At 43.6% G+C, this 11,602-nt stretch overlaps 1 protein-coding gene across 2 annotated transcripts; it reads right to left on the bottom strand.

Annotated features, from left to right (window-relative positions):
• Positions 1-164: 164 nt before the first annotated feature.
• Positions 165-11,602, bottom strand: LOC111176900 (GTPase IMAP family member 5-like). 2 transcript variants are annotated; one of them, XM_022577957.3, is made up of 3 exons: positions 11,585-11,602; positions 7,018-7,066; positions 165-5,097 (listed from the first exon to the last, which is right to left on the bottom strand). In XM_022577957.3, exons 2-3 carry the CDS (start codon positions 7,058-7,060, stop codon positions 4,211-4,213), a joined length of 930 nt encoding a protein of 309 aa, XP_022433665.1. In that variant the 5' UTR covers positions 7,061-7,066; positions 11,585-11,602; the 3' UTR covers positions 165-4,210. The 2 variants fall into 2 exon arrangements, with proteins under 2 accessions (XP_022433665.1, XP_022433648.1); XM_022577940.3 differs by lacking the exon at positions 11,585-11,602 and adding an exon at positions 11,017-11,106.

The raw sequence follows: 11,602 nt of genomic DNA, 5'->3' as shown, positions 1-11,602 counted from the left end.
AGACTTTCAACCACTGCGCCACCAGGGAAGCCCAGGATATCACCATTTTTAATACCTATTAAAATAATGGATCTACACAATGATCACCAATGAGTGCTAACATAAAAAGAGGGAAAACCAGACGTTGAGTACCCCCTATGGAAATATAAACTATCATCTCTAAGTAACATTGTAAAAAAAATTGAACTTTATTCTGATCTGTCTGATCAAACTAACCACAACTAACTTCCAGTTTACAAAAATGGCGAGGCAGAGGAACACGTTAAATGACATCATAACGATGTAAGCAGCAAAATTCAGAATGTGGGGAAATCAATAGTACAAATGTCTAGTGTCTTCAATTAATACTTTGCATAAAGAAGAAATGAGGGAGGAGTCTTCTGGTTTTGGCTATGATGGAGTAACTCGTATTATTATTTACCTTTTTCCATTAACGAGCAGAAAACTAGAGAAAGATATGCAGGCAGACCTCTTTGTATTGTGCTTTGTGGATATTGCGGTTTTTACAAATTGAAGGTTCGTGGCCACTCTGCGTGGAGCGAGTCTATCAGTGCCACTTTTCCAATCGTGTTTGCTCATTCTATGTCACATTTTGGTAATTCTCACAATATTTATAACTTTTTTCAATATTATTGTATTTGTTATGGTGTTGATGGGAGCAATCCATAAACAGTCTACAATAGGAATAGAAAAGAGTTTTATCTGAGCCAAACTGAGAACTATAGCCTGGGAGACACAGATCCAAAAGCATTTGAATTGTGTTCTGCTACAAATTGTGTTCTGCTACTACAAAATGGGGGGCTTATAAAGGCAAAAATCGTAAAATTACATAATTGTTTGTCAAGAATTATAATTGGAGCTGGCAAGAAGTAAAGGTGCTTGTTAAGCAAGGTTTGGTTGGGGACCAAAATGGTTTCATAGTTACAAGGGGGACCTTGAAGCCATAAAGATGCAGCTGGCAGTGGCTAGCAGATATATTTTGAGAACAGCTGGTGGTATCCTTGAGTTTGATACATTTCAGCAGATTCAAGTTCTCAGTGATGCAAGAGTGTGTCTGAAACCACATCCACGATGGCCACCCGGCTCCATTTTGAATACCTGAACCACAGTTATTCCATTTTTATTTTTATTTTTGTTTATTTATTTGTTGGCTGCGCTGTGCAGCCTGTGGAATCTTAGTTGTCCGACCAGGGATTGAACCCATGCCCTCTGCAGTGGAAGTGCAGAGCCCTAACCACTGGACCACCAGGAAATTCCATCCATTGTGATTTTTAAATGCATTCTTTTCTTTAATGGTTAAAGCAGATGTACAATGTACATTTAATACGCCACAAAACAGGCTGCTCTAGCTGCATAAAGTTCAAGTTAAATCACGTATAAGCCAGAATGACTTCCCCATGCCCCCTTCCATCACAGCGATCTGTGATCAGTTGTCTTTGAGGTTACTGTTATAATTGATTAGGGGTGCCACGAACTGCACCCATATAGGACAGTGAACTTAATTGATAAATGTGTGTGTTCTGACTGAATTATAGGGGTCCCAGAAGAAGAGAAAAAGGAAGGGTCTGAGAAAATATTTGAAGAGATTATAGTAGAAAACTTCCCTAACATGGGAAAGGAAATAGTCACCCAAGTCCAGGAGGTACAGAGAGTCCCATACAGGGTAAACCCTAGGAGAAACACATCAAAACACATATTAATCAAACTAACAAAAATTAAATTCAAAGAAAAAATATTAAAAGCAGCAAGGGAAAAACAACAAGAACAAAACACACAAAGGAATCCCCATAAGATTATCAGCTGATTTTTCAGCAGAAACTCTGCAGGCCAGAGGGAGTGGCAGGATATACTTAAAGTGATGGAAGAGAAAAACCTACAACCAAGATTACTCTACCCAGCAAGGATCTCATTCAGATTCAATGGAGAAATCAAAAGCTTTTCAGACAAGCAAAAGCTAAGAGAATTCAGCACCACCAAACCAGCTTTACAATAAATGCTAAAGGAACTTCTCTAGCCAGGAAACACAAAAGAAGAAAAAGACCCACAAAAACAAACCCAAAACAATTAAGAAAATGGTAATAGGAACAAACATATTGATAATAACCTTGAATGTAAATGGATTAAATGTCCCAACCAAAAGACACAGACTGGCTGAATGGATACAAAAACAAGACCCATGTATATGCTGTCTACAAGAGACCCACTTCAGACCTAAGGACACATACAGACTGAAAGTGAAGGGATGGAAAAAGATATTCCATGCGAATGGAAATCAAAAGAAAGCTGGAGTAGCAATATTTGTATCAGATAAAAAAGACTTTAAAATAAAGACTGTTACAAGAGATAAAGAAGGACACTACATAATGATCAAGGGATCAATCCAAGAAGAAGATATAACAATTATAAATGTTTATGCACCCAACAGAGGAACACCTCAATACACAAGGCAAATGCTAACAACCATGAAAGGGGAAATCGACAGTAACACAATAATAGCAGGGGACTTTAACACCCCACTTACACCCATGGACAGATCATCCAAAATGAAAATAAATAAGGAAACACAAGCTTTAAATGACACAATAGATCAGATAGGTCTAATTGATATTTATAGAACATTCCACCCCAAAGTGGCAGAATACACTTTCTCCTCAAGTGCACGTGGAACTTTCTCCAGCATAGATCACATCTTGGGTGACAAATCAAGGCTTGGAAAGTTTAAGAAAATTGAAATCGTATCAAGCATCTTTTCTGACCACAATATTATGAGACTGGAAATCAATTACAGGAAAAAAGCTGTAAAAGCCATACATACATGGAGGCTAAACAGCGCGCTATTAAATAAGCAAGAGATCACTGAAGAAATCAAAGAAGAAATAAAGAAATACATAGAAACAAATGACAACGACGACACAATGACCCAAAACCTATGGGATGCCATAAAAGCAGTTCTAAGCAGTTTGAGATTTCATCCATTCTGTAGCCCATGGATCAAGGAGTAATTTTGACTTTCAAGTATTATTATTTAGGAAATACATTTCGTAAAGCTATAGCTGCTAGAGATAGTGATTCCTTTGATGGATCTGGGCAAAGTTAATTGAAAAACTTCTGGAAAGGACTCACCATTCTAGAAGCCCTTAAGACTATTCATGATTCACGGGAAGATGTCAAAACATCAATATTAACAAGAGTTTGGAAGAAGCTGATTCCAAACCTCATGGGCGACTTTGAGGGGCTCAACACTTTAGTGGAAGAAGTAATTGCAGATGTGGTGGAAACAGCAAGAGAGCTAGAATTAGAAGTGGAGACTGAGATGTGACTGAATTGCTGTAACCCCATGATAAAACTTTAACAGATGAGGAGCTGCTTCTTATGAATGAGCAAAGACAGAGGTTTCTTGAGATGGAATCTACTCCTGGTGAAGGTGCTGTGAACATTGTTGAAGTGACAACAAAGGATTTAGAATATTACATAAATTTAATTGATAAAGCAACAGCAGAGTTTGAGAGGACTGATTCCAATTCTTCTTTCTACCCATTCGTAGAAAGAAGTTCTACGGTGGGTAAAATGCTATCAGATGGCATTGTGTGCTACAGAGAAATCATTGGTGAAAGGAAGAGTCCATTGACGTGGCAAACTCCACTGCTGTCTTATCTTAAGGAATTGTCACAGCTGCCCCAAACGTCAGCAGCCACCACCCTGATGAGTCAGCAGCCATCACCATGGAGGAAGACCCTCCACCAGCAAAAAGATTATGACTCACTGAAGGCTCAGATGATGGTTAGCAGTAATTTTAGACTCAGGTATATACATTGTTTTTTGGGCAAAATGCTATTGCACCCTAAACAGACTACAGTGTAGCATAAACATAACTTTTATGTGCACAGGGAAACCAAGAACTTGGTGTGATACTTTTGATAGTCACTTCGTTGTGGTGGTCTGGAACCAAACCTGCGATGTTTCCGAGGTATGCCTGTGTAAAAGAACTGTTTCCAGACATTGGACAACAGCCTGTTCTGGACTGATCTATGGATGGGTCAGGTGGATAGAAAATAAAAAGTAACTGAAGAAAATGGATGGTGTGTCTGATGCAAGGAAGGGAAATTGAAAGTACAATTATGTAAAAAGCAAATAAAGTTCCTTATCAACATAGACAAAGATACTGACTCTGAAAAAATGGAAGCTGATGGCAGGTATCATCTGAAAATGCTCAGCATTCGTGAGTGCTACACAAGCTAATTAAAATGGCAAGAAAACTCAAAAAGCATATAATAAAAACAGCAAATATTCCGATGTGAGAAACGATCCAGTGTTTGACTCGCAGGAGCGCCTTGAAGGCGCGGTTTCTCTGGGCCTCTTTCAGGTCTTGCTTTTGCTTTGCAATATGCGACCGCACCTTGGCCAGGTAGCGCACGTGACCTTCTCCATGGGGGTCGCCCCCGCCCTGCTGGAGCCGCTGTGCATCAAAGAAGAGGTCGTTGCTGAGGTAGGCGCCCTGGAGCTCCCTCTCCAGCCCCTCGACCACGGCCATCAGCTCGGCCAGCTGCTTCCTCTGCTCGTCCCCGGAGGCCCGGTTGCTGAAGGCGCAGTACCTGTGCCCGCACTCCCGGACCAGGCCCCTCAGCCTGACGTTGTCTGTGTTTGCTACGTAGTCATGCAAGGATCTGTCCGCTAACTCCTCCTTGCGGGTGAAGAGGATGACCGTGTGTCTCAGGGCTCTCGCCCCAAAGACCTCCTTCACCCTGGTCACGGCCACCACGTCCTGCTCTGTGAAGCGCCCCAGCTGGGTCACCAGCAGCAGCACGTGAGGCCCCGGGGCCGAGAGCAGGTAGCAGTCCCCGATGTTCTCGTACGCCTCTTGGTCCTGGGCCCTCGCCTCAAAGATGGGGGGCGTGTCCACCACCAGGACGCTCCTCCCATCCCACGTGCCCGTTGCGCCCTGACACTTCCTGGTCACCGACTGGGCCGCCAGCCTGGACTCAAACACTGGCTGGCAGAGGATGCTGTTCCCGGTGGCACTCTTCCCGCTGCCTGTTTTGCCCACCAGGATGATCCTCAATGAGGACGAGGTTGCAAACAGCTTATGTTCTATCCCGCCTATAAAAAAAAAAAAAAAAAAAGAGTTTTTCGTGTTTTACTAAGTCAGTGATTCAAAAAAGTTTTATTTTATCTTGGAGTTTAGTTTATGAACAATGTTGTCTTAGCTTCTGGTGTGCAGCAAAATAATTACTCTATACATACACGTGTATCGATTCTTTTTCAAACTCTTTTCTCATTTAGGTTATTTCGGAATATTGAGCAGAGTTCCCTGTGCTATACAGTAGGTCCTTGTTCGTAAAGTTAGTGATTCTTAAGATTTTTAGGTCACGGACCTTTCATGGTATCTCATGAAAGCTATGGACCTCTCTCCCTGCCAAATAGTGATATTTAAATACATACAAATGTTTGCATACAACTTTAGGCGACTCTTGAATGGCAGGAAGCCCACACTGGGAGCCCGAACTTGGACCCATAGCCAAGAGTAAGAACTGCTACACTATGAAGGATGCTCCAAGGACTTCATCAGGACCAGGGAAAATACAGGTTTCAGAAAGCTGGTCCCTGAGCTTTTCCAGGGATGGTGCTTAGCCCCGTTTCATGCTAAATAAATGTGAGATTAGAAAGAGGTGGAGGATGAGAAGTCATCAGTGAGAAACTATTATCACCTCTTTTTCCCCCACCAATTAATTCCAAGGCACACAGACTGACAATCACATTCATCTGAACCTTGGGGGTAAAGGAAGTCTCAGATGTCAGAGCTCCAGTGACCTACCACCGAGGACCAGCTGAATGTCCCTGGGTTTCCTCTTTTTGGGTGGGGAGTTGGATGTTTGGACGTGAGCCTACAGAAGGCTTGTCGTTAAAGTCAAGGACGGAGTCTTGTGACGGGACATGCTGTCCCAGAACATACAGTTTCGATGGTAATACTTGGAATTAATGATGGAATGTTTTGGTTTAAAACTGTTTGCACCGTAACTGCTTTTATCGCTAACCGCCTGACTTGGCTGCTGTGAAATTGAGCTTTTCTTGCCAGCATAATGTGAACAGGAAGACGCTGGGTTCCGGATGGCCGACCCAATAGTTCAAAATTAGAACGAACATCCTGTTACCCTGGGATATAAAAACCACACCCGTACAAGACTCGGGGTCTCACCCTGCTTTTGGTGAGGCCCCGATCGGTTTGCGCTTTTGTGCGTAATAAACGCCTATCACTAATCTACTTTGGATTTGCACTGGATACTGGTGTTCTGTCTTGGTTCTGATTCCTCTCCGAGGGAAGTTCGCAGGTGTGTGCGAGACCGCAACAGTCTGACAGATGACCGTGGATCAGTGGCTGAAGAAGAGATGATAAGACCATCATGTATAAGAAATACATGCGTTGGAAAGATCGTCAATTTGGCTGATACAATGACAGGAAATTAGAACAAAAGTGGTGTTGTCGAGGGTGACCCTGCATCAAGAGCTAAAATCTTCAAGGGATGAAGAGAGTGAGAATCCGAGGATTTCTGGAGTTCTCATGAGCTCAAATGAATTAAGTTCATTTTAGTCTCCTAAAATCTGTTATTGTTATTCCTTTTACCCTGTGTTGGTTCTTTCCTTTCTTAAGTATCCTGGATTTTTTTTTTTTAGCAAACACGATCACTAAATCTTTATGGGGAAGTTTTCCTCTTTTCAGTTGAGTGCAGGCAGGGAAGGATATCATTTTCACAATTTGTTTCCAAGTCCCCCGACTGCTGACTTGAAGTTTCATTTCCTCATTTCCCATGCATCGCGGCACAGGGGAGAGCTTCACACTCAGGTGTGTGTGGCTGTGATGATGGTGGGGAAGATAAGAACATGGTAGCTGCCTTTTCTTCTGCAGTGGAAAATAACTGGGTTTCTTTTCTGTCACTGTGTTTGAGGTGAGGGAAAGGAGGAGAGAAAACAGTGACTCTTCCCTGATGCCTAGAGCTCTTGAGAATTTGGAGGCTTTCTTACCTTCAGCCATAGTCCCGTATCTGCTCCTCTGAAGCCCTTCCATTCTCTTCTGGAATAAAAAAAGGAAAGGAGTAAAAAGCAGGTGTCCATATGGGACTTGGTAAGGCCTGAGAACACCTCCAATTCAGACAGCCAAGAATAATTATCCTTAGATGAGCCGTTTCCACCGCTAATTTTTTAACTTATATTTTACTTTCAAATCTCCATATATAACTTTAAGCAAGCCAGGTGATGCTAGGTTATATTAACACAATGAACTCCTGCTTTTTCCTCATCCTATAGGAAAGCATGAAATGTTTGAAAACAAGTCAGTTGATTATCTCCCCTCTACCTGAAAAGGCATGAAATAAAGAAAGTCTTCTTCTGTGGAATGAGAAGCAGGATTTTGTTTATTGTTTTATTATTACTATTATTATTGGAATCAAAGTAAGCAAACTTGCTAGACTACAGAATAAAAATTGCCTTGCTGTAAATGACATTGGCTTGTTTGAAGTACTGGCCATTTCCAGCCCCAGAAACTCTTTGTACCAGATGGATATCCCAGTGGCAAAGAGGAAAGTACAATGTAGCTTCTAATGGGAGTGTGGAATTGGGGATCCAGGGCTCCTGTGAGGACGGACATGAGAAGACGAGGTAGAAGACGGAGGAGCACGGCCACCACCCTCCCTCCCCTCTGAGCAGCTGGTGGAGAGAAGCTGGTGCCATGACTGAGGGACAGAGTCAACATTCAGGACAAATTCAAGATAAATTCATTTCCTGCTCAGTTTTAAACCACATGCCTTTCCTTGTGGGTCTCCCAATAACCACTTAAAATTTTTTCCGGTAGATATACCCAGAAATTGGCAAAACTATGGGGATAAATGTTTCATTCAGATGAGACATAATATTGTGTCGTTCTTCTTGGTGCTAGAAAAGGCGAGCATGCATTAGAAAAGGCAAGCATGCAATGTGCCACTATAATTAAGAAGATCTCCGAGACAGTATTTTATTTATTCAGTTTTAAAGATTATGCAGTTCTGAAACAAACATCTTAAGGGGAGAAATACACAGAGTAATGAAACAAATGCCCACTATTTGCAGTGAACAGATCTAAGTATTTTGGCATTTTCACTGCTGCTGTTTGGTTTGACTGAAAAAGTTAAAACATTACACATATAGTTCCATTTATTTATTTTTTGACTCCCCCCAACCCGTCTCATTCTCCCTCTTCCCATCAGAGGCAACCAATATTCTGAGATACACATGTATGTATAGGTAATATATAGTACTTTTTGGCATCTTAATCTTTTATGTCAGTGACATTATTTATATAGCATTTTATCCAACTCAATTTTATTAACAAACACTTGGTGTGCCAAAATACATGCTTGCTACTACAAACAACGCTGCAGAAGAATCCCCCTACACGTCTCCTTGTGCACATGGACGATTTCTCTGGGATATATAGTTTCCACCTGACAAGATACTGCCAAATATGACTCCAAGAAGCTTGTGCTAAGTCATACTGGCAGCAGCCATGGGTGAGAATCCCCAAAATCTTCACCTATGCTGGGTGATATTAGGCTTTTAATTTTTTGGTCACCCTGATGGGCATATCTTAGGATGTCTTAATTGGTTTAAAGGTGCATTTTATTGATTAACATTGAATTCAAAACGGTTTTCATAGTTCATTTGCTATTCAGGTCGATTCTGTTATTTCTGCCTCTTTCACATGTTTCTGTTCACTCAGGAGGGAAGAACAGAAGGCCCTCATTAGGGAAACCAGCCCTTGTCACATTCTCAGAATTTATTAAGGCAACTTCCTTCCTTCCTTCCTTTCCTTTTCCTTCTGCACCACTTTCCTTTCCTTAAGCCCAGAGAAGAGCATTTTCCTCACCACATTCTCCCACACGCTGTCCTGGCCTCTGGTAAATAACACTCCAGCTTTTGCTAAAACTGCTCAAATCCTCTGACATCTTTTCTACTTCAGACGGCAGTTGCTATATATTGGAATCAATATATCGATGTGGTAAAGCCGATGACGACAGTGGTGACAATGTTGATGATGAACTTTACCATGGTAATAATCCTCTGTGCGGCCATTTGTAATTTTCAAGTTTCTTTCATGTCCATTCTTTGAATCGTTCTCCTAAATTCCCTATGATGTGATCAAGATAGGTATTAAAATTTCTATTAAAATATTAGGAAACTGAGTCTCAACTGACCTGCCCACGATCACACAACTTCCATGGAGCTAAGACCAAAACATGGCTCATTTTGCCTGTGTATTCTCCTAGATTTATCAGGGTGGAGAAGAGATTATACACTCAATGAACCTCTTGGAACACCACATACCATGCTGCCATCCATGGTCAGGACATAAACTGAGGCAGGCAGGCTGGACGCTTACCCTAAAACTAACAAAGAGAACTGTATTGCAAAATCTTGAGTGCACGTTTTCAAAAAAAAAAAAGAATTATTCAAAGATAAAATCGCAGGGGCAGAAGTTGCTCGGAATGGAAGTATTTCAGTTTAAAGCAATCTGGTGTTTTCCCATGACTTGATGATCAGTGTGACCCAAATGGAGCTCTGTGGCCTCACAAAAGCCAGTCAAAGTTCAGGTAACATTAGCAGAGGCGCGCACGGTCCTCCTGAACTGTCTTCTGAGTGGGTCAGGCTGCCGGGGGAGACACGTCCCACCGAGGAGTAGATTATTTTGGACAGATATTAACAAATAATAAAGTGTGCAGAGGCTAGTCAGAAAGGATATTGATGGAGATGCTAAAATGAGTCATAGAATATTAAAAGGACAGAATCAAGCCTAGGAAAAGATCGGGAAACATCCTAAACTCGAAGGAATGTGACACGTGTCAATCACATAGTAGACAGAAGAGGGAGAATCGGGAGTGGAGGCAGATTTCTTCTCCACAAGGAAAACCCTTTTAATCTTCCCCCAGGTGGGATCAGGAATCATGAGAGAGTCGCGGGCAGCATGCGGGCAGAGATTATAAGAGTATCTGACAGGAGCAGCAGGAGGATGTAGCTTAGGTAGGAGGTTGAAGCCAATGAGCATATAATGTACCTCCTGATTTGTACATTACATGAACCTGATTTTATCTTGACGGCACCTTACTTTATCAAACCATTGGAAAGCAGGCTCTCTCATGCTGTTTTAGGAAAGATAAAAATATTTTCTGTCTGCCTGATTCATATTCTCCTTCGCCCATCTGCCCCCTCCCTCTGTTTCCTGGTATCACTTGTGTCAGAGTTTAGCATTGTGATTTCATAACGTGGCTCTCACAGGAGCTTTAGCAAAGGGTTGGTTCCTGTACACACTGGAATCTGTCTGCCATACGGTCGAGTTCGACATCGTGTCGTAGGAAAAGTGTGGGTATTTGGGGGAGAATGGGCTGGTTTTCAGAAGATCAATGAACAATGTTCACTGAGAGGTTCCGTTTGGAGCACGTGGCTCAATGAGGGCGGGAACATAATGACCCCGAACTTGTCCTGTGGAGCCCTAGGAATAGACTCTCTGTACCCAGGCCTCTGGGGGTGTGGTGCTTGTCAGGGATGGGGCGGGGCTGGTACGGGGAAGTTAAGAGCTAAAACTGAGACGTCCGCCCCACCTAGTTAGGGCACCTGGTGAGTCAGTTTACTCATCTGTCAAATGGGATAAGAATCTTAGTGAAGCTTTGTGAACCCCGTGAAGCTTATGAAAGTCAGAAGAGCTAAGAAGTAGGCAACTAGACGGAAAAGACCTCCACGCTGTGGAAAGCTGTGGGCCGTGAACGCGGGGTGAGCGGTTCCCGAAGCCGCTTCCCTCCCGCTAGGAATCCGCGGTTGCCCATAACGCTCACCATCGGCGCCCCGTTTCACTGATGGGAGAGCCCAGAAGTATGGTAACCGGTGTCAGATCCCACGAGAAATCAGTAGCCCTGACTCAACCGCGGCCTCCAGGACGCGCCCCCCCTCCCCGGGCCTCCACCCAGGACGCTGGGACCCCCGCCGGGTCCCCCTTACCAGGCGCGGCGCTGCGGGCTGGGGGCCGGCGGGTCGGCGCGAGCGCGCGGCCGAAGGTTCCATGGAAGGGGTGCAGGGCAAGAAGGAAAATGGGGCTAACGGAGTGCGCCCCCTGTCCCCGCAGCTGGGGACACCCCCTCCGGATGGGGCGGAACTGCTGCTGCGGAAACTGGAGAGCAGCGAGTTCGGAGCGTGCTGCCCCCCAATGGGATGCTTCCTGTCGGAGCCCGCGAGCCCCTCGCCCACTCCCATTTCCTCTTTAAGACGTGTGCAAAGAAGTGATGTTTGGAGCGTGAAAGAGAAGAACACGGGCCCCAATCCCCCCAGTTCCCCCGTTGCTAAAGACCCCTGTTGCCGCCGCGGGCGTGTCGTGCTCTCCGGCCACCATTCCCGGAAGATCAACGTTTCATCTCTCCTGTTGAGTCCAAGTACCTCTCACTCTAACACAGACCACGCTGACGTGAGTCTCCCTGTGAAAGCACCTACAAAGAGATCTACTGAGAAAATTAGTTATTTTCTTTGGCACAGGAAAGAATCACTGGCTTTTCAGGAAGGAGGACTTCTCTACCTTCGTGAACAGCTGGAG

This window comes from Delphinapterus leucas, chromosome 9 (assembly GCF_059928025.1).
Source record: "Delphinapterus leucas isolate spDelLeu-1000000601 "Yukka" chromosome 9, BTC_Dleu_Yukka2, whole genome shotgun sequence".
Classification (NCBI taxonomy): Eukaryota; Metazoa; Chordata; class Mammalia; order Artiodactyla; family Monodontidae; genus Delphinapterus; species Delphinapterus leucas.
This window is presented reverse-complemented; position numbering and strand designations above follow the sequence as displayed.

Excerpts from the sequence above, each read along its gene's own strand:
- LOC111176900 (XM_022577940.3), bottom strand. The coding sequence starts at position 11,079 with ATGGAACCTTCGGCCGCGCGCTCGCGCCGACCCGCCGGCCCCCAGCCC. Across the intron at positions 7,067-11,016 it reads AGCCCGCAGCGCCGCGCCTG|AAGAGAATGGAAGGGCTTCA; the intron begins GTAAGGGGGACC and ends TTTTTATTCCAG. Across the intron at positions 5,098-7,017 it reads ATACGGGACTATGGCTGAAG|GCGGGATAGAACATAAGCTG; the intron begins GTAAGAAAGCCT and ends TTTTTTTTATAG.